Source organism: Mustelus asterias, chromosome 18 (assembly GCF_964213995.1).
Source record: "Mustelus asterias chromosome 18, sMusAst1.hap1.1, whole genome shotgun sequence".
In the NCBI taxonomy this organism is placed as follows: domain Eukaryota; kingdom Metazoa; phylum Chordata; class Chondrichthyes; order Carcharhiniformes; family Triakidae; genus Mustelus; species Mustelus asterias.
The window spans coordinates 28,851,739-28,876,307 of record NC_135818.1 but is presented as its reverse complement, the minus strand read 5'-3'; the positions used below and the strand labels follow the sequence as shown (position 1 = coordinate 28,876,307).

The following is a 24,569-nucleotide window of genomic DNA, read 5'->3' as shown; positions in this document are numbered from 1 at the left end:
GAGCTGGGGGGAGTAGAGGGGAGAACACCCGGGTGTCGGGCAGGTGGGGGGGGGGGTGTGGGGGAGGTGGTCGGGGGGGGGGGCGCGCAGAGCACCCCAGTGTCGGGGAGGTGGGGAAGGGGGTGACCTGGAGGGGAGGGCAGTGCCACGTGTCAGTGACGGGCAGGGGGGAGCTCCCCAGTGATGGGGTGGGGTTGTAGGGAGCCCCCATTACAGTGGCGCAATTGGGGAGAGCCTCGGTGACTATGTGGGGGGAGGGGGTGGTGGTGATGATCAAGGTGGCCAACCTGATGCCAGGGAGTGGGGAGGGGGAAGGGGGTTGTCCCAGTAACTGCAAGAGGGGTTCACAATGACAGCAGTGGGTGGCGTGGGTGGGGGGAAGCAGGAGGCGAGAGGGGTGTTCTGAGGACAGCAAAGGGTGGATGGGGGAGAGTCCCAATGACAGGAGGGGGATGGGGGAGAGTCCCAATGACAGGAGGGGGATGGGGGGAGTCCCAATGACGAAAGTGGGATGGGGGAGAGTCCCAATGACAGGAAGTGGGGGGATTGGGGGAGAGTCCCAATGACCAGGAGGGGGGATGGGGGAGAGTCCCAACGACAGGAGGGGGAATGGGGGAGAGTCCCAATGACAGAAGGGGGGATGGGGGAGAGTCCCAATGACAGAAGGGGGGATTGGGGGAGAGTCCCAATGACCAGGAGGGGGGATGGGGGAGAGTCCCAATGACAGGAGGGGGAATGGGGGAGAGTCCCAATGACAGAAGGGGGGATTGGGGGAGAGTCCCAATGACCAGGAGGGGGGATGGGGGAGAGTCCCAATGACAGGAGGGGGAATGGGGGAGAGTCCCAATGACAGCTTGAGTGGGATGGGGGAGAGTCCCAATGATTGGGGGGGGGGGGGGGTGGGGAAGAGTCCCAATGACAGGAAGGGGGGAATGGGGGAGAGTCCCAATGACAGAAGGGGGAATGGGGGAGAGTCCCAATGACAGGAGGGGGAATGGGGGAGAGTCCCAATGACAGCTTGAGTGGGATGGGGGAGAGTCCCAATGATTGGGGGGGGGGGGGGGGGGTGGGGAAGAGTCCCAATGACAGGAAGGGGGGAATGGGGGAGAGTCCCAATGACAGTGAGAGTGGGATGGGGGAGAGTCCCAATGACAGGGAGGGGAGAATGGGGGAGAGTCCCAATGACAGGGAGGGGGGAATGGGGGAGAGTCCCAATGACAGTGAGAGTGGGATGGGGGAGAGTCCCAATGACAGTGAGAGTGGGATGGGGGAGAGTCCCAATGACAGTGAGAGTGGGATGGGGGAGAATCCCAATGACAGGGAGGGGGGAATGGGGGAGAGTCCCAATGACAGTGAGAGTGGGATGGGGGAGAGTCCCAATGACAGTGAGAGTGGGATGGGGGGGAGTCCCAATGACAGGGAGGGGGGAATGGGGGAGAGTCCCAATGACAGGTAGGGGGGAATGGGGGAGAGTCCCAATGACAGGGAGGGGGGAATGGGGGAGAGTCCCAATGACAGGGAGGGGAGAATGGGGGAGAGTCCCAATGACAGGGAGGGGGGAATGGGGGAGAGTCCCAATGACAGGAGAGGGGAGGAGAGAGCCTCGATCACGATGGTAGGGGGTGGAGGAGCAGCAAGGCGGGTGTGGGGTGATGGCTGTGAGGGGGGAGAGTGCACCGTCCCCACCCCCGATCGTTCAGTGATGGAAGGGGTTGCCCATGCTTGTGGGGGTGGTCCTCCATGCCCCTGGAGAGGTTTTAGCATGGAGGACCACCCCATGATCTTAGCACAGATCAGGACGCCCTTCACAGATGGCACCCGATCTCTGTGGAGCCAGCTTTGCAGAGGGAGTGGATGTTTGTGGATATGGTGCTAATCAAGCAGACTGTTTTGTCCTGGATGGTATTAAGCTTCTTGAGTGTTGTTGGAGTTGCACCCATGGAGGCAAGTGGGAAATATTCCACCACATTCCTGACTTGTGCCTTGCAGATGGGGACAGGCTTTGTGCAGTTAGGAGGTGAGTTACTTGTTGCAGTATTCCTAGCCTCTGACCTGCTCTTGTAACCACTGTGTTTATGTGGCGAGTTCAGTTAAGTTTCTGGTCAATGGTGACCCCAAGGATGTTGACAGTGGGGGATTCAATGTTGGTAGCAACACTGAATGTCAAGGGACGGTGGTTCGAGTGTCTCTTTTGGTGATGATCATTGCCTGGCATTTGTGTGGCACGAATGTTACTTGCCACTTATCAGCCCAAGCCTGGATATTGTCCAGATCTTGTTGCATTTGATCATGGACTGCTTCAGTATCTGAGGTGTTGCAAATGGTGCTGAATATTGTGCAATCATCGGCAAACATCCCCACTTCTGACCTTATGATGGAGGGAAGGTCATGGATGAAGCAGCTGAAGATTGTTGGGACCAGGACACTACCCTGAGGGACTCCTGCAGTGATGTCCTGGAACTGAAATGACTGACCCTCCACAACCAGAACCATCTTCCTATGTGCCAAATATGTCTCCAACCAGCGGAGAGTTTGCCCCTTGATACCCATTGATTCCAGTTTTGCTGGATGCCACAGTCAGTTGATTGGGGCCTTGATGTCAAGGGCTGTCACCTTCAACTCACCTCTGGAATTCAGTTCTTTTGTCCATGTTTGAACCAAGGCTGTAATGAGGTCAGGAGTGAGTGACCCCGGTGAAACCCAAACAGGGCAACACTGAGCAGGTTATTGCTGAGCAAGTGCTGCTTGATAGCACTGTTGTTGTAAAGTCGAGTAGAGTAATTGTAGATTGAGAAGTAGAATGTTAGAATTTGGCGTTTGTAATATTATAAAACAAATGTAAAATTCTAGGGAGAAAGCATTGCATGATCCCTTCAAAAGGTGGTGCTTTTTCTGTACTTAGAGAGTTAAACAAAATGCAGGGGCATATGGGGGTCCCAGAATGGAACATTTGTATCGGAAGGCCAAGCAGCAGGGTTGCCTTGGTAACAGGCTTTCAGGATTTTCAGGCTTTTGAATTTTTTTGAATTTAGCCAATTAGAATTGTCATTTATTCAGTTTGTTAATAGTTTAGTTAACTTGTTCACTGTTAGTTATTTAAATAAATTGTTGCTTGTTGACTTTAGAGAGTCAGGGAGTTATTTTGATTTAACCACTAAAAGTTGCTGAAGCACAGATTGTACCACTTCACACTCGCTTAGACAAATTATGAAGCGAGATACTCCTCTTTGAGTGGTTAGGTGTTAGTTCTCTGAGCGGGGCGGGGGTGGGGGGGGATCCACTTCTGCTTCATAACAACAGATTGGGAACTCGGGTCCAAGATTTTTGATTTGATTTATTATTGTCACATGTATTAACATACAGTGAAAAGTATTGTTTCTTGCGCACTATACAGACAAAACATACCGTTCATAGAGAAGGAAATGAGAGAGTGCAGAATGTAGTGTTACAGTCATAGCTAGGGTGTAGAGAATTGATTTGAACAGTCCCAGATCATTAAATAAACATTAAGTGAGAGTTGGAAAATCTGTTTAATTTTGGTGGCTTATTTTTGGTGAAGAAAGTTATCTCCAATTGCAACGGGATCTTCATCAATTGGGCCAGTGGGCTGATGAATGGCAGATGGAGTTTAATTTAGACAAATGTGAGGTGATGCATTTTGGTAGATTGAACCAGGGCAGGACTTACTCAGTTAATGGTAGGGCGTTGGGGAGAGTTACAGAACAAAGAGATCTAGGGGTACATGTTCATAGCTCCTTGAAAGTGGAGTCACAGGTGGACAGAGTGGTGAAGAAGGCATTCGGCATGCTTAGTATCATCGGTCAGAACATTGAATACAGGAATTGGGACGTCTTGTTGAAGTTGTACAGGACATTGGTAAGGCCACACTTGGAATACTGTGTGCAGTTCTGATCACCCTATTATAAAAAGGATATTATTAAATTAGAAAGGGTGCAGAAAAGATTTACTAGGATGCTACCGGGACTTGATGGTTTGAGTTATAAAGGAGAGGCTGGATAGACTGGGACTTTTTTCTCTGGAGCGTAGGAGGCTGAGGGGTGATCTTATAGAGGTCTATAAAATAATGAGGGGCACAGAACAGCTGGACAGTCAATATCTTTTTTCAAAGGTAGGGGAGTCTAAAACTAGAGGGCATAGGTTGAGGTGAGAAGGGAGAGATACAAAAGTGTCCAGAGGGTCAATTTTTCACGCAGGTGAGTGTCTGGAACAAGCTGCCAGAGGTAGTAGTAGAGGCGGGTACAATTTTGTCTTTTGAAAAGCATTTAGATAGTTACATGGTTAAGATGGGTATAGAGGGATATGGGCCAAATGTGGGCAATTGGGATTAGCTTAGGGGTTTAAAAAAAAGGATGGCATGGACAAGTTGGGCCGAAGGGCCTGTTTCCATGCTGTAAACTTCTATGATTCTACGACTCTATGACTTGATGTCGGTTAAATCAAAAGTGGGGAAATGGCTCTTAGCATTGCTAAAGAGGTTCTGGGGGTCAAAGGTGTTTCCCAAATTTGCCAAGAAAGTTTAGAAAGCCAGAAAAAGATGACACTTGTAGACTTAGGAAAGAGGCTAAAATTTGGTTTGACCAGGGATAATAGGAAAGCTGAAATTGTAATGGAGGTAGCCAAGCATTTTGGGATATCAGAGAAACAGTCAAGTGCAGTGGAGTTAGAAAAAAATAAATTGCAAATGAGATAATTGGATGCTAGAAAGTCAAGTTAAAAGGCTGGAGGTAGAAGAAAGAGAGAGGGGAAAAAAGAGAGAGGAAAGGGAGAGGAAGGCCCTAGCAGAAGAGAGAAATGTAAGAAAAGAACCAGGTCAGACTTATATAGAGTTTAAAAGAATTAAACAAAGCTATTTTGATAGATGGGTGAGAGCATTAAAGATACAAAAGACATATGAGGCTCTTAGAGATATTATTTTGCTGAAGGAGTTTAAAACTCACTTCCAAAAGTGATAAGAACTCATGTTGAGGAACAGAAAGTTGAAACAGTGAGAAGAGCTGCAGAGATGGCAGATGAATACACATTAGTGCATAAATTGAAATCTAGCTTCCAGCAGCAATTTCATTCCATGAGGGATAGAAATTGGGAGAGAGGGAGGTCTTCCAATGAACAACAAAAAGTGGATCACACTGGGAACGGTTTACCACCCGTGAAAAAATAAACGCAAGAGTGTGGAAAAGAGGTGAAAGACCTCAGGTTTGTTGACTCTTATCTGCCGCACAGTCTGTTTTAACACATATACAGTGGACAAATAACCACGAGTAGACGTCTTATTAGTACAACCAATATTTATTTAACACAATCAATAATCACCCACCCAACCAACAATAAGTTATCTTACAGGAAAATACTAGAATTCAAGTCCAATACAAGACCTTGACTTAACTTTGCGTGACTGGCAAGTACCCAAGCAGATATTGGCCTTTATCTGTGCGTTGGTCTCGGTCGTCCTCTGCGTAGTCTGGTCCTTTGGTCTGGTCTGGCACTCTGGCTCTGGTTTTCCTTCCTTCCTTCTCGGGTGTGGTGGCTCTCCTCATGCTGGTCGTCGCTGGAGACGGTCACTGTTGTTGTAACTCGTTCAAGGGGTCAGAGAGAGAGAGAGAGAGTGAGAGAGAGAGAGAGTGAAAGAGAGAGAGAGAAAGAAAGAGAGAGAGCGAGAGAAAGAGAGGTAGAGAGCTAAAGAGAGAGCACCCTTTATACTCCATTGGGTTTCACGCCCCTTTTGGCCATTGCCAATCAATCGATCAGGACTTGATCACCCTGATCGATAAGAGTCCAATCAGGTGCTGCCACACCAATCTCTGGGTGTGTCTCCAACGGCCATGTCTGTAGGTGCTGGAGGCACATAGGTCACATACCTCCCTCCTAAATAAGGGGTCACGGTGCCCTTGTGTCTGGTAAACAACCCAGTGTGACCAGAAAGTCCCCTTTGTCCTGGAGATGAAACAATCCAATGTGACCATAAAGTCCCTTTTCACCTGAAGATGAAACAACCCAGTGTGACCATAAAGTCCCTTTCATCCTGGAGATGACCCATATCCTGTTTATTCACTCGTCAGGGTTGCAGCTTGTTTATCTGTCTTTAAACTGCAGCCTGTCGTTTTAGTTCTTGCCCAATTGTCCCAGAGTGCTTTGCAAATCGCCACTTTAGATGGCCCGTTTGGCCACAGTCCCCCCTTTGATCCTGAACGCGAAGCGTGATGGATCACAAACTCAGGACCAGTATCTGTCAGGAATTCCCCAGCCACTCAACAGTCAAGCAAGGCCCAGGCATGGGCATGCACAGTAACAATACATCCCTACAACGTATTGACATTCCAGAAGCTACAGACAACAACACTCTACAAATACAAACAACCACATATTCTAAACACCATTATTACAATAAGCTAGTTACCCACAAATACAAACAATCACATATTCTAAACACCATTTTAGGTTCAGAGTTATGCACAGGACAATAATAAATCATTGATACAGATGCAAAAGGGAAATAACATTTAAATTTGGATTTTGGAGGATCATGCACCAAAAGTGCTGAAGAGGTAGGTTTAACTCTCCAAAGTATTTGCTATTTAAAAATGATCCAAATTTGCATAATAAACACTTTTTGTCACAGTTACCATTTTAGATTTAAACTTCCAGTCACAGCTCAAAATCTATCTCCTTCTAGCATCCACATGCTATGTTCTTTTATGACCCAATTAACACAATGTAACCAAAGTACAAGTTAGAGGTAATTCAAATGATTTTCTACCAGTTTAACAAATTATAGAGGAAACTCCTCCATCATTCTGTCTACTTTACCAATTTTATTTATGAATAACATGATTTGCACAAATAGTTTATCTGTTGCTCTTTTAAGCATTTTAACTCTTGTAACCCCAAATAACTAAGTACTAGGAAAGATTCTGTCATCTGTTGTAAAGTCATTGACACTCTCCAGAGCCCTTAACTTTTCAGAAAAATTAACTCCCAACTTATTAGCATTTACAGACATTGAACCGAACAAACTTCACATGTGAACATGAGGATTACCACAGATAACATTTACTCAGTATAGGAAAGTCACAAAACAAGCAGATACTACTTTGTAAAATTATCTCACATTCAAATGGTTACATCATAAACTGAGAATATGTTTCAATGCATCCCTCTTTGAAACACAAAACCCATACAGACTCTCTTTCCATTACCCTTTATTTGTCAAAATTAAACTTATTTACCTCTTTAGAATTTAGACAACTTCCCATTTATAAGTTGGTTATTTTGTGCACTCAATTTATTCTATCAATTAAATGTCAGAAACTGTAACGCTTAAGTGTAACCAATCACTTTAATTTGAAAGGTGACAGTGAGAAAATCTGAATGAGCCAAACTCTTCAAGTCTCAATTATCACTGGGTTGTGATAAACAATCTTGGAGTCTTGAAGCTGCCAGACTTGTTATTCACGAGCCAGCTATTTAAAACAAAACACAAAAGTACATTCGGCTTGGAGCCAAATGAATTAATTTGGTCTCAAAATCTGTCAAATTAAAAACAAAAACAAAAATTAAAATTTACAACCTCCAATGTATATAATTTTTTAATTGCCAAATTAGGAACAGGAGATGGTGAAATCTCTGCCAGTTAAAAATGACACAAGAAATAAAACACATTCCAATGTGATGATGTCACGATTGTTTCAAGACAAAGGAAAGAGCACATGGTTCCCTCCAAGGTTTAAATCCTTTCTTAACAAAATTTGAACCCAGGATTATTCAAAATTCAAATTGGTTATTTCAAACTTCAATTTATGTACTTTGATTTTGAAATTTCAATTTACTTTCCAAAAAATTGTGTTCGAAGTAACGTCCCACATATATATATATTACTTATGTATTTATATTCTATACCTCTTAAGCACAATCATGGCCATTGATTATACTCAAAAGGTCAAAGAATTCCAAAAATTTATTTCAATTTAATCCAATCCAATTTCCAATTTTTATTTAAACTCTGTATCAAACTCACTGTTGTAAAATCACAATTAGGGGAAGATCATCAAAACATTAAAGCAAACAACAACAAAACATCCACGCAACCACTTTATTAAACACACACAGACACACATGGAAGCTTCCAACATTCATTCCACAGCACTTCCTCTTTCATTCAAACTTAACATTTTAAACTGGGATGAAAATAAAACATTTAAAGAAAATACAGAAAATTGATTCTTCTTTCTTCCAAACTGTAATTAAACTCAAAAACAGAAGTAAATTCAAGAAATCTTATACTTAAATTTTAACAGTTTTAACACTTTCTCAGCCCATTTGAAGTTAAACCAAAGTGTAAAGCATTGCATTTATTGCCCGCAATAAATACTCCACAAGAACAAAGCAAAGCCTTTAACAACTGCGCTCAATCTAATGCAACAGCAACCACCTACATTCGACAAGCATCCAGACCACACAAACACACTGAAATACAAAAACTACTCAAATTATTAGCTCAACCTTAGATTTTCTCTAATCAATTTTCTTCATCTTGCCAATTAATTTATAATATTTCCCTAGTAAGTTGAGAGAACATAGTTCCTTTCTCTCAAAATTCTGTAACACACACAGCACACTCCCTCCTTTTAAAAAAAAACAAAGGACCACTTGGGGTTCTTCGTGATGTTAGTGAGGGTGTAAGCTCCTTACCCCACATGGTCTGTTTAATGGGGTTCATGGGCATCCTTCTCAATCAATATCTCCTGGTAATTCTGTGCCCTCCTTGCAACTAAAAGTCACAGGATTCACCAGACCAGGGGCAAATTCTAAACTTACTGATGAATTAGGGGCCTCCGGAGAAGGAGGTGGGGGTCCCCAGTCAATGCCACGTGCAAAACTGTAATAAGGTGGGACACACAAAGGCACAGTGCCAGTGGCTTAAGAAAGGCACTGGGGAAAAGGATTTGGTAAAAAAAATGCTCAACTAGCGGGATTAGTTAAGACAGTGAAGAAAATCTTGAGAGAAATTGAGGAGCTGAAGGAGAGTGCCCAGCCTAGGCATGGGCTGGATGGTAAGATAGCCCCCAATCTTTTCAAAGTCTTCACCTGTGTGTGTAAGGTTTACTCAGGTAGAAGAGGGGGAATGGGTAAAAAAGTTAAAATATTGAGAGATACAGGAGGTAGTCTGTCTCTAACAGTAAAATATGAAAATATTTGCACTCCTTCTGAAATATTGCCCGAGAGAGTGGTAATCTGTGGGATAAATGGAGAGAGGAGTAGTGTTCCCCTGTGTAAAATAAGGCTGGAAAGTCCAATCAATACTGGGGAAGTGATAGTGAGAATGATGGAAAACTTGACTATTCCAGGAATATAGTTTATCCTTGGAAACGATATAGCTGGATCACAGGTGGGAGTGATGCTCATCGTAGTGGAAAAGCCAAAAGAAAATCAGGAAACTGAGCAGTTAGAGGGATTAGTGGGTAAATATGTGGGGGTAGGGCCTGGGTGGGATTGTGGTCGGTGCAGACTCGATGGGCCGAATGGACTCCTTCTGCACTGTAGGATTTCTATGATTTCTAGAATACAGACAGGAAGCACTGCGGGTAGCACACGAATTACCTCTAGGAGGTCATCTAGAAGTGAAGAAGACTCAAGCTAAGATACAGAATCATTTTTATTGGCCTGGATTACATAAAGATGTGGTTGAATTTTGCTGTACCTGTCATACATGTCAGATGGTAGGAAAGCCACAGGCAGTGAGCAGATTCTACAATAAATTTGTACCAAGCTTTAGTAGCATAGTGGCACCGTTGATGGATTTGTTAAAAAAGAACACAAAATTTTGGTGGACAGAACAATGCCAGGAGGCCTTTGAGAATTTAAAACCAATGATTGTTTGTTTCGTTGGAGTCACATGTTATAAGCATTTAATTTACAGATTGTACATGTTGCGGGTCGTGAAAATGTTATCACGAGTTTAAAAGAGAAAAAACAATGAAGCCATGTTGGTGTTGACTAATGTGATTGCACTGGAGGGGGTGCAGAGGCCCGCAAACCTTTTGAAACCCTTCAAAGTCGCCATCAACGCCAGCAATGTAGGGTGTTGGAGCTGTGTTGTTGCTGGAGGATGATTGTGGAATTGAAAGGCCAATCAGTTGTTTTTCAAAAAAATTCAACATCCACCAGAAAAATATTCAACAATTGAAAAACAGTTATTGAGTTTGGTCATGGCCTTACATTTTAATGTTTACGTTGCAAGCAATGTATCAGAGACGATTGTGTATAGCTATCACAATCCTTTGACGTTTCTGGAAAAGTTTAAAGACAAGAACACTAGATTGTTTGTTTCGTTGGAGTCACATGTTATAAGCATTTAATTTACAGATTGTACATGTTGCGGGTCGTGAAAATGTTATCACGAGTTTAAAAGAGAAAAAACAATGAAGCCATCTTTTCATGATGATGGTTAATTTTTTTCATAAGGGTTGGTGTTGTGAAGTTGAGCAGATTAATTGTAGATTGAGAAGTAGAATCATAGAAACCCTACAGTGCAGAAAGAGGCCATCTGGCCCATCGAGTCTGCACCGACCACAATCTCATCCAGGCCCTACCCCCATATCCCTACACATTTACCCGCTAATCCCTCTAACCTACACATCTCAGGACACTAAGGGGCAATTTTAACCTGGCCAGTCAACCTAACCCGCACATCTTTGGACTGTGGGAGGAAACCGGAGCACCTGGAGGAAACCCACGCAGACACGAGGAGAATGTGCAAACTCCACACAGACAGTGACCCGAGCCGGGAATCGAACCCAGGATCCTGGAGCTGTGAAGCAGCAGTGCTAACCACTGTGCTACCGTGCCGCCCTGTGTGGGACACTTGCCTTTATCAATCAATGCATAGATTTCAAAAGCAAGGAAGCCATGTTGGTGTTGACTAGAACTTTGGTGAGGCCACAGTTAGAGTACTGTGTGCAGTTCTGGTCACCACATGATAGGAATGATGTGATTGCACTGGAGGGGGTGCAGAGGCCCGCAAACAGGATGCTGCCTGGATGGAACATTTATTTTATGAAGAGAAGTTGGATAGGCTTGGGTTGTTTTCATTGGAGAAGACTGAAGGGTGACCTGATCGATGTGTACAAGATTATCAGGGGCATGGACAGAGCGGATAAGGAGCAGCTGTTCTCCTTAGTTGAAGGGTCAGTCACGAGGGAAACAATTGCCCAGAGGGTGGTGATGGTCTGGAATACGCTGCCTGGGAGGGTAGTAGAAACGAGTTGCCTCATATCATTTAAAAGGAACCGAGACGATCATAACATTGGGCCAAGTGCTGGTAAACGGGATTAGGTGGGAGGTCAGGTGTGTCCCACATCTCGATGAAGAGTTGATAGGCTAAAGAGCCTCTTCTGCACTGTATGAATTTGCTCGTCTATCTTCCCAATATTTGGTAGCTTGTAGTGTACAGTGCACAGTGCAATAAATCTTCTTTGTTCCTTAAGTCTAACCAAATAGATTTTGTCTTTAAACCCTCAAGTATATCTTCCATTTCTAGTGTTGTAACATTATCTTTGCCTGAATACAATGTAGTCATTAATAACAGCCTATAGTTATAAAGTGCTTTGAATAATGAGCAGTTATAGCAGAGAAGAGCTATGGGCTGCAATTCTCCCATCCCACTGTGCTGCGGGGGACTCGGGCATGAGTTCACGTCCCACTAGCGTCTCCCAGCTCCGGATTTCCGGCGCAGTCTGCTCAATGCCAGAAATCAGTGGGAGGCGGGGCTAGTATTTAAATACTATTTTAAATATCATTTAAATACTATTTTAAATATCATTTAAATACTATTTTAAATATCATTTGACTGTTATTAACGGGCCCATGACTGAATTCTCTGGGCCCGCTCGTCTCTCCCACCCCACCAGAGTGTTTCACTCCAGCAGGGATTACACTAGCTCCCCACATTTCAAGGAACTAGTGGCTTGACCCCGCTGGAGTGAAGGGGGACAATTGAGGCCCCCCAGCGGGTTGAGCAGTGGGGGTGTAGTGCTCCCTGGGCATGGGAACCCTGGCAGTGCCAGCCTGCTCTCGGCACTGCCCAAGGGGCAAAGTGACCATGCACAAGGGGCACCTTGGCACTGCCCACCAGGCATGGGGCACTGCAGGGGTGGGGCCTGTTGGAGTGGGGTCTAAGGGGGCATACCTAGGGGTATGGTGAGGGTCCCGCTGCCACTCTGCCATTGGGACTGATGGGGGCAGGAGGGAGGCCAGCGATTGGGGCAGACTTGGGGGGTCTGCCTGTGGGGGTGTCTGCACTGCAGGGGTTGGGTGGGGTCTAGGAAAGAGCGTGGGAGTGTAGAAGCTGGCCCAGGAATGGTCGGGGGCACGATCGGGCTGTGGGTGTTTTGGGGAGGCAGCACTGCAGGGGTCCTGGGCTGGCCAGCAAACAGGAAGCTGACAGTTCGGGGCCACTGCGCATGCAATTCAACACTTCAAATTTTTTGGGGAGAATTGTGCTCATGTAGTCCAATCAGATCTGGTGAAGGATGGTTATCCATCCACCATAGGCCTTCAAACCTACATCCCAATAAATGCCTATTCCAACCCTTATTTGAACCATCACTCTCTCCTCCTGAAAACCCTTTGGCCAAATGTTTAGTCACCTATCCCAGATCTCCTTATGTAGCTCTGGGTCTATTTTATCTCATAATGCCTCTATGAAGCACTTTGGGAAGGGTTATTGCTAATGGTGTTATATAAGTACAAGTTGTGTTTATATCATATATCACTATAGAGGGAAAAGGGCCAAATGCGGACAATTGGGATTAGTTTAGGGATTTTAACAAAAAAGGGCAGCATGGACAAGTTGGGCCGAAGGGCCTGTTTCCATGCTGTAAACCTCTATGACTCTATTAACTAAGCAGCCTGAGTAAGAAGATATGAAGAATATAATGGATAGCTGGCAATTATTTCAAAACTGTAATCTAATCAAGGGGTTCAGGTGACATGATAGAATTGAGAATGTTACTCCAGAAGTTTCCAACTGTCATTGGAATCCTGAGATTATATTACTGCCTTGAAATCCACCCATGTTATTTGTTATTTTTGAATATATCATTAATATATTAATCAACTTTGGGTCAGTGTGCTTACTGTCCGTGTACTTCCTGCCATTGATGAAAGAGAATGTTACAGCAAACATAATCAAGAAATAATACTCAATTAAAACATCCTGCAGCCAGTATTACACATGTTGTGCATTTTTGAAAATTTAAGGTGTGCCTGTATGTCTTGGTGATACAGAGTGAATCATCCAAGTTAACCAGAGCTGGAGAATAAGAACATAATAGGAGCAGGAGTAGGCCATCTAGCCCCTCGAGCCTGCCCCGCCATTCAATAAGATCATGGCTGATCTGATAGTGGTTTAGTTCCACTTACCCGCCTGCTCCCCATAACCCTTAATTCCCTTATTGATCAGAAATCTATCTACCTGGGACTTAAACATATTTAACGAGGTAGCCTCCACTGCTTCAATGGGCAGAGAATTCCAGAGATTCACTACCCTCTGAGAGAAGAAGTTCCTCTTCAACTCTGTTCTAAACTGACTCCCCCTTATTTTGAGGCTGTGTCCTCTAGTTCTTGTTTCCTTTCTAAGTGGAAAGAATCTCTCTGCCTCTACCCTGTTTAGCCCCTTCATTATCTTATATGTCTCTATAAGATCTCCCCATAGCCTTCTAAACTCCAACGAGTACAGGCCCAATCTACTCAATCTCTCCTCATAAGCTAACCCCCTCATCTCTGGAATCAACCTGGTGAACCTTCTCTGTACCCCCTCCAAGGCCAATACATCCTTCCGCAAATAAGGGGACCAAAATTGCACACAGTACTCCAGTTGCGGCCTCACCAGTACCTTGTACAATTGCAGCAAGACCTCCCTGCTTTTATACTCCATCCCCTTTGCGATAAAGGCCAACATTCCATTTGCCTTCTTGATCACCTGCTGCACCTGCAAACTGAGTTTTTGTGATTCATGCACAAGGACCCCCAGGTCCCTCTGCACAGTAGCATGTTGTAATTTTTCACCATTTAAATAATTGTCCATTTTACTATTATTCCTTCCAAAGTGGATAACCTCACACTTGTCAACGTTATACTCCATCTGCCAGATCCTCGCCCACTCACTTAGCCTATCCAAATCTCTCTGCAGACTTTCCGCATCCTCCACGCAATCCGCTTTCCCACTCATCTTTGTGTCATCCGCAAACTTTGTTACCCTACACTCGGTCCCCTCCTCCAGATCGTCTATGTATATGGTAAACAGTTGAGGCCCCAGCACCGATCCCTGCGGCACGCCACTATTCACCAACTGCCAACCAGAAAAGCACTCATTTATTCCAACTCTCTGCTTCCTGTTAGATAGAATGGTCAGTCCTTGTTGGAACTTAGCAGACAAGGACACCACCCAGTGTCAACTGTGGAAAACTAAGGCCTACTGCATCTGCAGTGTATTTTAGCACTTTATTATAAATATTCGTAAAACAACAATTTGGATTTTTATATTGTCTTTAATATTATAAAACATCCGAAGGCAGTTCACAGAAGAATAATTAAACAAGATTTGGTACCAAATCACATAAGGACAGGTGACCAAAAAGCTTCGTCAAATATCCAGCAATGCCTTAAAGGAGATGAGGTACGGAGGTTTAGGAAGGGATTATAGAATCATAAAACAGTTACAGCACAGAGGATGCGACTAAGCCTGTTGTCTCTGTGCCAGAGCAACTCATGATGTGGAGATGCCGGCGTTGGACTGGGGTAAGCACAGTCAGAGGTCTAACAACACCAGGTTAAAGTCCAACAGGTTTATTTGGTAGCAAAAGCCACTAGCTTTCGGAACAGGCTGTCCCTTCGTCAGGTGGGTGGGAGTTCCCACCCACCTGACGAAGAGACAGCCTGTTCCGAAAGCTAGTGGCTTTTGCTACCAAATAAACCTGTTGGACTTTAACCTGGTTTTGTTAGACTTCTTCCAGAGCAACTCAACCAGTAATACACTCCCATCTTTTGAAAACTATGATTGATTCTACCTCCAGCACGCTTTCAGCCAATGCAGCCCAGATTAACCATTCACTATGTTTCAAAAAAAAGGTCCTCTTATTGTCTTTTTCTAATCACCTCAAATTAGCTTCCTTTGGTCTTCAGCCCTTTGAAAATTGGAACAGTTTCTCTCTATCTGCTCTGTCCGACCTCTCATGATTTCGAACATTTCTACCAAATCTCCTCTCAACTTCCTCAATGCTAAGGAGAACAACGTCAGTTTCTGCAATCTTTCTATGTAATAGCCAGTCAGTTTAACATCAATAGTGGGCAAGCTTGTAGAAAGATTCTATGTTTCTAAACAATTATTCAGGATATAATTAGTAGTCTCATGGAAAAATGTGGGTTGATTAGGAACAGCCGGCATGAATTTATAAAGGGGAAATCATGTTTAACTAACTTGCTGGAGTTCTTTGAGGATGTAACATAAAGGGTCGATGAGTGTAATGCTGTTGATGTGATGTACATAGACTTTCAGAAGGCATTCAATTCAGTGCCACATAATAGATTTGTGAGAACAGTTATAGCTCATGGAATAAAAAGGCCAGTAGTAACATGGATACAAAATTGACTGAATAATAGGAAGCAGAGAGTAAAGGTCAATGGATATTTTTCGGGCTGGAGGAAGGTTTGTAGCGGTGTTCTCCAGGGGTCGGTATTGGTATCCTCGCTTTTCCTGATATATATTAATGACACCAGGTTAAAGTCCAACAGGTTTATTTGGTAGCAAAAGCCACTTTTGCTACCAAATAAACCTGTTGGACTTTAACCTGGTGTTGTTAGACTTCTTACTGTGTTTACCCCAGTCCAACGCCGGCATCGCCACATCATATATTAATGATCCAGAGGGGGACAGTTTAGCTCAGTTAACTGGACAACTGGTTAGTGACACAGAGCGATGCCAACAGCGCAGGTTCAACTCCCTTACTGGCTGACATTATTCATGAAGGCCTCCCTTCTCAACTTTGCACCTCGCCTGAGGTTTGGTGATCCTCAGGTTAAAATCACCACTAGTCAGCTGTCTCCCTCAAAGCAGTATATGGTCAGCTAGGACTATGGCGACTTTATCTTTAAAGATCTAGATCTTGGTGTGCAAGTCTGCAGACAGTACAAAAACTTGGAAGTATTGTAAACTAGTGAAGAGGACAGTGTAGAACTTCAAAAGGATATAGACAAGTTGGTGGAATAGGGAGATGATGAAGTTCACTACTGAGAAGTATGAGGGGATGCATTTTGGTAGGAAGAACATGGAGAGACAATACAAAATAAAGGGTAAAATTCTTAAAGGGGTGCAGGGTTAGAGGGACCTGGGTGTATGTGTGCATAGATCATTGAAGATAGCAGGACAGGTGGAGAGATCAGCTAATAAAGCATATAGTATTCTGGGCTTTATTAATAAGGGCTGTAATGACCTCATGATGTTAGGGGTTGTGGGTTTTAAACAGAAAGAAAATACTTGGTTTGCACACATAGATTCAACTAACACACAACAGGTTAAATTGAAGAGTTGTTCTCTGCTCTGCAGAGTCCAAAACTGAAAGTAAAACAGCAGCCTCTGCCAACACCCTAATTACATTACTATCAAATCATGTGATCAGCACTTAAAGCAACCTGCAAAAACCTAGATATATAACATCTCTCACCCTTTTCTGTGGTCATGTCAACTAATTACTGCAATGATACACAAAGTAGTAAAGGAGAACATGCCCCTGTCTACATCAATGGGGGCGAAGTAGAAAGGGTTGAGAGCTTCAAGTTTTTAAGTGTCCAGATCACCAACAACCTGTCCTGGTCCCCCCCATGCCGACACTATAGTTAAGAAAGCCCATCAACGCCTCTACTTTCTCAGAAGACTAAGGAAATTTGGCATGTCAGCTATGACTCTGACCAACTTTTACAGATGCATCATAGAAAGCATTCTTTCTGGTTGTATCACAGCTTGGTATGGCTCCTGGTCTGCCCAAGGTCGTGAATGTAGCCCAATCCATCACACAAACCAGCCTCCCATCCATTGACTCTGTCTACATTTCCCGCTGCCTCGGCAAAGCAGCCAGCATAATTAAGGACCCCACGCACCCCGGACATTCTCACTTCCATCATCTTCCTTCGGGAAAACGATACAAAAGTCTGATGTCACGTACCAACCGACTTAAGAACAGCTTCTTCCCTGCTGCTGTCAGACCTTTGAATGGACTTACCTTGCATTAAGTTGATCTTTCTCTACACCCTAGCTATGACTGTAACACTACATTCTGCACTCTCTCATTTCCTTCTATGAACGGTATGTTTTGTCTGTATAGCGCACAAGAAACAGTACCTGTTGTTACTGTATGTTAATACATGTGACAATAATAAATCAAATCAAAAATCAAATCAAATAGGAACAATAATATTCTAGACACAGCACTATGCACCATTAATCATTGTACACAGTCAAGAACGTTGATCAGGAGGACGTCTGTCCCTCTTTAGTTTTATACAACATTGTGAAATTTGGCTATCCTTGATTTAGATCTTCAGATCGAATTCTGTATCATTCTCATGTGGTATAGTAGCATAGACAAACTCATCAGGTAACTCAGATTCAACTAAGTCTTCCGTGGTAGTATTCACAACACTAGGGACTAAAGAAGTTGGTACTTCTGGAGATGATTCTGAGAAATCACTTCGAGATGATAACAATTGGTCAATGTGGCATCGGCAAATTAGTTCATCTTTGGTGTGAACTGTGTAAGAAATTGGAACTGTTTTTGTTAAAACTATGACTGGTGCCCATTTCTCACTCGTGGCTAATTACACACTAATTACATAGAAATCATAGAAACCCTACAGTACAGAAAGAGGCCATTCGGCCCATCGAGTCTGCACCGACCACAATCCCACCCAGACCCTACCCCCATATCCCTACATATTTTACCCACTAATCCCTCTAATCTACACATCCCAGGACATTAAGGGGCAATTTTAGCATGGCCAATCAACCTAGCTCACACATCTTTGGACCGTGGGAGGAAACCGGAGCACCCGGAGGAAACCCACGCAGACACAAGGAGAATGTGCAAACTCCACACAGAGAGTGACCCAAGCCGGGAATCGAACCCAGGTCCCTGGAGCTGTGAAGCAGCAGTGCTAACCACTGTGCTACCGTGCCGCCCTAACACACGATTTCCTGGTTGAAATGGGTGTTGTTTTGCTTTCACTTCTCGTCCAGCAAATTGAGTTTGTTGTTGATGTTCTACTGTCTCTGAAGTTTCCAGAGGTAATAACACATCAAACATAGTTCTCAAATTTCTTTTTAAGAGTAGTAATGCAAGTGAACTTTGGATAGTTCTATAAGATGCCAACTAGCTATTCACACGATGCCTTAATGAATCCTGCTCTTTTGAAGCTTTTAAAGAATGTTTCAAGGATTGTACAAATCTTTCAACTAATCCATTGGTTGTTGGATGATAAAGTACTGATTTTATTTGCTGAATACCATTTACTTTGAGATAATCCTCAAACTCTTGTGAAGTAAGCCATTCTAGTTCTAGTTCTGTTCTAGTTAAAGGATATTATTAAACTAGAAAGAATGCAGAAGAGATTTACTAGGATGCTACCACGACTTGATGATTTGAGTTATAAGGAGAGGCTGGATAGACTGGGATTTTTTTCTCTGGAGTGTAGGAGGCTGAGGGGTGATCTTATAGAGGTCTATAAAATAATGAGGGGCATAGATCAGCTAGATAGTCAATATCTTTTCCCAATGGTAGGCGAGTCTAAAACTGGAGGGCAGAGGTTTAAGGTGAGAGAGGAGAGATACAAAAGGTCCAGAGGGGCAATTTTTTCATACAGAGGATGGTGAATGTCTGGAGCAAGCTGCCAGATGTAGTAGTAGAGGCGGGCACAATTTTGTCTTTTAATAAGTGTTTAGACAGTTACATGGGTAAGATGGGTGTAGAGGGATATGGGTCAAATGCGGGCAATTGGGACTAGCTTAGGGGTTTAAAAAAAAGGGCAGCATGGACAAGTTGGGCCGAAGGGCTTGTTTCCATGCTGTAAACCTCTGTGACTCTAGTTTACCAAACTTGCAAATATTCCGCTAAGTTTTTCAATGGTTTCTTCAAATGTAGTAGATCTTATGACAACAACTGGCCACTTAGAGTGTGCATCAATTATGACTCAGAACATGTAACTCTCAAATGGAACAGCAAACTCTACAAGTAATCATTGCCATAGCATTTTAGGCCACGCCCAAAGGTGTAAAGGAGCCAACGGTAGTGTGTCTCCTAGTTGTGCATAGGATTGACATTGTCCCACATTTTCTTATATCTGACTATCAAAAATAATTATGTGCTAAATCCTTAATTTAGATGCCCTTCATGTAGCTGTTCAAGAACTCTTCCATGCAGACTGAGGAATGAGCACTCAGATTCATCACAATAGACAATGGTTGAGGATTAACCAGACAAGGCACGATGAGTACTCAATCAAACTCTATTAATTGTGTGCAAGGAGAACACAGTGAATCTCACTATGACGTTCTAACAGAATTCCGCAAAACATCAGTTATAGTACTTTAATACTATAGTACACAACACAAAGGTTGATGGAATTGTGGATAGCGACGAGGACCATCAGAGGATACAGCAGGATATAGATCGGTGGAAGACTTGAGCGGAGAGACAGCAGATGGGGTTTAATCCAGACAAATGTGAGGTAATGCACTTTGGGAGGTCACCTGATGAAGGTGCAGCGCTCCAAAAGCTCGTGATTCCAAATAAACCTGTTGGACTTTAAGCTGGTATTGAGAGACTTTTTACTGTGCCCACTCCAGTCCAACACCGGCATCTCCACATCAGGGGAGGCAGCGGAAGCAGATACGATAATGACTTTTAAGAGGCATCTGGACAAATACATGAATAGGATAGAGGGATACGGTCCCTGGGAGGGTAGCGGGTTTTAGTTCAGACGGGCAGTATGGTCGGTGCAGGCTTGGAGGGCTGAAGGGCCTGTTCCTGTGCTGTAATTTTCTTTGTTCTTTGCTTTTTTTTAGCCAATGAGTGAGAACATGCCAGTTAAAGCACCAGTAGAATCATAGAATCTACAGTACAAAAGGAGGCCATTTGGCCCATCGAGCCTAAACCGACAACAATCCCACCCAGGTCCTTTCCCCGTAACCCCATATATTTACCCTCCTAATCCCCCTGACACTGAGGAAGAATTTAGCATGGCCAATCCACCTAACCTGCACATCTTTGGACAGGAGGAGGAAACCAGAGCACCCGGAGGAAACCCACGCAGACACAGGGAGAACATGCAGACAGTGACCCGAGGCCGGAATTGAACCCGGTCCCTGGCACAGTGAGGCAGCAGTGCTAACCACTGTGCCACCACTATGCCACTATAGCCTTATGGTTTGGTGTGTACTGTCAACCAATAGAATTCAGTGTTATTTCATAATTTGCATCATTATTATTTATACATGCAGTTGTGCAGAAGCCTTGACATTTTCAGCATCCTTATTTCCTTTGACCACAATCAACACTTGGAACATTCTGTGTTTTCTCAAGGACCCACTCATGCTGCAAAAGAGACTCAGACCATTCATCTGCTAATGGTTGGTTCCAACTTCCAACTTCCCCCACTTTGTCCTTCGAGGACAATCCGATGGGCCCTCCATGAGCCTTATGCGTGTTAGATTTCTAATTTCTTCCTCGGCTGATTCGTAGGCCGTGAGGAGATGAGGAGCTGGGCTGTGGATAGGACCACGGGGCAGAAAATGGAACGGATGAAGTGAAGGGAAAGTTGGAAAACAACGTACAGGACAATGAGCAAGGCAAGGCCTACAAGAAGGTATTTTGGAAGAGTCTTGAAAAGATCTCCAAACCACCCGCCAATGTTAGGAGCCAACCCCACCAAAAGACTTTTCCTGAGCAAATGAGTGCAGGAGACGCACCTGCTCCTGAATGGTATGCACATCTGTCTCAATCTTACAATCCTCATCAACGTAGAAGCAATATGTCTCATTGACAGCTACACAAACTCCCCATTGTGCCGCTAGTAAGAGATCAAGGGCCATGCGGTTCTGAAACACCGCCTTAGAAAGGGACTGAATTTCTGACTGCAGGCCCTGAATGGCATCTAAAGTACTAATTCTCAATTAGTCCCATGGTAGCAGAAATATTAATAATGGCCCTTTCTAATTCTGAGACCCCAAGACCTCGGAGGAAGTCTCAAACTGGTGGAAGCCAGTGTTACGGGTGACTAGTGAGTTCTGAACTGGCTGTTTCTGATGCCCCATAAATCCTAAGTGGTTATGGAGGGAGTGGATGGATAGGCGTTTGACCCCTAAGGCCTCAGGGACAATGTGGCCTATGGTGCAGGTGCGGCCCAATTGATGGGGAGAGTCTTGTATGCTCCATCCTCACAAAGCCAGAACGAGTCATTGTGAACAAGGGTTGGGTACCAGCATGAGGAGTTTCGGCAAAAGGCCAGCCAATACTGGGTAAGGGGAAATTTCTTCTGAGCGTACCAACAGATACGACAAGTCCGGCTAAGGCGTAAAGTCCGCAAGGCCAACAGGTCAGCGCAGCCAGACTGTTCCCTATAATTACAAAGTTCTGATCCTTTAGGATATATGCCGTCGGAAGTCCAAATGGTGACGAAACCACTGGCAATCGCATCCCCCTTGGTGCAGGTGAGTTTAGCCTTGGAAGTGGGTGTCTGCAAAATGCATAATGGATCGTTACTCCTGCAATCCCAAAAGGATGTCATGGGACTAGACAGATTGTGGAAGCGAAATCGGGCTTCATAGTGGTCATAACCATCAAGGTAGGTACAAGAGCTCAATTGTAAATCATCCACCCCAGTATTATCCTGGGTATAATTTCTTCTAACACACAGCCACGTCGGTCCTTTAATGGTCGCAGGGGTGGGCTGTAGCCTCCAAGTAGACGCATGACGGATGAGGATCACCACGTCATCTGCAGCCCACTCAAGGTCTGAAGGGAGGGCCAAAAAGTGCATCTCCAATGAGGTGGAGGTGGCAGGGACGTGAATACAGATCCAACATTGGGTCTGGTTGCCCTGTGAAGTGACAGACTGCATCTTTCGGACCTTGGAATTGTCAATCCATGCCCCTGGAAAAGGTAGTCCAGCCAATAATAATTTTTAAGAAGTCCACCTTTCGAATTGTATCAAGCCCTTGTTTAAATTCCTTCTTCCAAGGGTGTTACTCGCTTGACGTGTGTGGTGTGGATCCACAGAGGTCTCCCTTCCACCTTCACAGCCATGTGAGTAGTCAGCAAGACTTGGTAAAGGCCTTCCCAATGAGGTTCCAGACAGTGCTTCCTCTGGAAGGCCTTCATGAGGACTAAGTCTCCCGGCTGGTACGTATGACACCCTTCAGTGGTAACTCTCTTCTGTACCTCAGCAACCTGGGAATGCAAACCTTTGAGAGTTAGTGAATGCTATGTAAAAATCCAACATTCCTTCATCCAGGCCAAAGGGATTATTCATGGTAAAAGGGGTCATCAGAGGTGCTGGGAGTGGTGGAGACGGAAAAGGCATAGCCTCGGGTCCTTGCACCTGCTGTCTTTTGAGGGCAATTCCGGGACCACAAGTAAAGCAGGCAACTGCATTATTAACTTGGCCGGCCAACCGTTCTCTTCTGCGTCCTCCATTCCTGCCCCATTGCGGCTGGCGTCCCCCAGGTCCCGACTGACCAGCATACAACACCTTGTCAGCTCCTCTATTTCCCAGTTTGGGTTTCTGATACTGGAGCTGTCGCTCACACTGCAAGAAAGTGCGAATGATTTCAGGCAAATTCTGCTTGCCCTCCCACCTAACACAGGTCAATGTAAACATTTTTTTAAGGTCATGTACAAGAGCATTAACGAGCGGAAAGATTCAACATAATCCTCCACATCTCTTCATATGCCAGCCCTCCATCCCAGGAATCAGTCTGGTAAACCTTTGCTGCACCCCCTGTATAGCAGGAACATCTTTCCTTAGATAAGGAGTCCAAAACTGCACATAATATTCCAGGTGTGGCCTCACCAAGGCCCTGTATATTGCAGCAAGACATCCCTGCTCCTGTACTCTAATTCTCTCGCTATGAAGGCCAACATATCATTTGCCTTCTTTACTGCCTGCTGTATCTGCATACGTACCTTCAGTGACTGGTGTACGCGGACACCCAGCTCTCATTGTACATTCCCCTCTCTCAATTTATAGCCATTCAAATAATAATCTGCCTTCCTGTTTTTGCTACCAAAGATAACTTCACATTTATGCACATTATACTGCATCTGCCACCTTGCTCTTCCTCATGCCTCACTGTCATCTATGTGCAGATCCACAAGAGATTGGGTGAGATCCTAAATGAATATTTCTCATCAGTATTTACTGTTGAGAAAAGCATGGATATTAGGGAACTTGGGAAAATAAATAGTGATGTCTTGAGGAGTGTACATATTACAGAGAAGGAGGTGCTGGAAATCTTAAAGCGCATCAAGGTAGATAAATCCCCAGGACCTGATGAAGTGTATCCCAGCACACTGTGGGAGGCTAGGGAGGAAATTGTGGGGAAGAAATTGCGGGTCGACTAGCAGAGATATTTGAATCATCGATAGTCACAGGTGAGATGCCTGAAGATTGGAGGGTGGCAAATGTTGTGCCTTTGTTTAAGAAGGACTGCAGGGAAAAGCCTAAGAACTACAGGCTAGTGAGCCTCACATCTGTCGTGGGTAAGTTGTTAGAAGGTATTTTGAGGTACAGGATCTCCAGGCATTTAGAGAGGCAAGGACTGATTAGGGACAGTCAGCATGGCTTTGTGAGTGGAAAATCATGTCTCACAAATTTAATTGAGTTTTTTGAAGGGGTAACCAAGAAGGTAGATGAGGGCAGTGCAGTTGATGTTGTCTACATGGACTTTAGCAAGGCTTTTGACAAGGTACCGCATGGTAGGTTGTTGCATAAGGTTAAACCTCACGGGATCCAGGGTGAGGTATCTAAATGGATACAAAATTGGCTTCTTGACAGAAGACGAATGGTTATATTCAGATTCATATGAGGGATCTGGGGGTACAGGTTCATAGCTCCTTGACAGTGGAGTCACAGGTGGACAGAGTGGTGAAAAAGGCATTCAGCATATTTGGTTTCATTGGTCAGAACATTGAATAGAGGAGTTGGGGTGTCTTGTTGAAGTTGTACAAGACATTGGTAAGGCCACACTTGGAATACTGTGTACAGTTCTGGTCTATTATAGAAAGGATATTATTAAACTAGAAAGAGTGCAGAAAAGATTTACTAGGATGCTACTGGGACTTGATGGTTTGAGTTATAAGGAGAGGCTGGATAGACTGGGATTTTTTTCTCTGGAGTGTAGGAGGCTTGAGGGTGATCTTTTAGAGGTCTATAAAACAATGAGGGGCATAGATCAGCTAGATAGTCAATATCTTATCCCAAAGGTAGGGGAATCTAAAATTAGAGGG

General features: G+C 44.3%; 1 protein-coding gene across 1 annotated transcript in view; it reads right to left on the bottom strand.

Moving 5' to 3' along the window:
• The window catches only part of LOC144506906 (papilin-like), a 90,635-nt gene that overhangs the window by 47,854 nt on the left and 18,212 nt on the right, over window positions 1-24,569 (bottom strand). Inside the window, exon 2 of the mRNA XM_078233260.1 lies at window positions 22,526-22,869. Within this exon, the coding sequence (XP_078089386.1) occupies window positions 22,526-22,869 (344 nt within the window). The remainder of the gene's footprint in view (window positions 1-22,525; window positions 22,870-24,569) is intronic.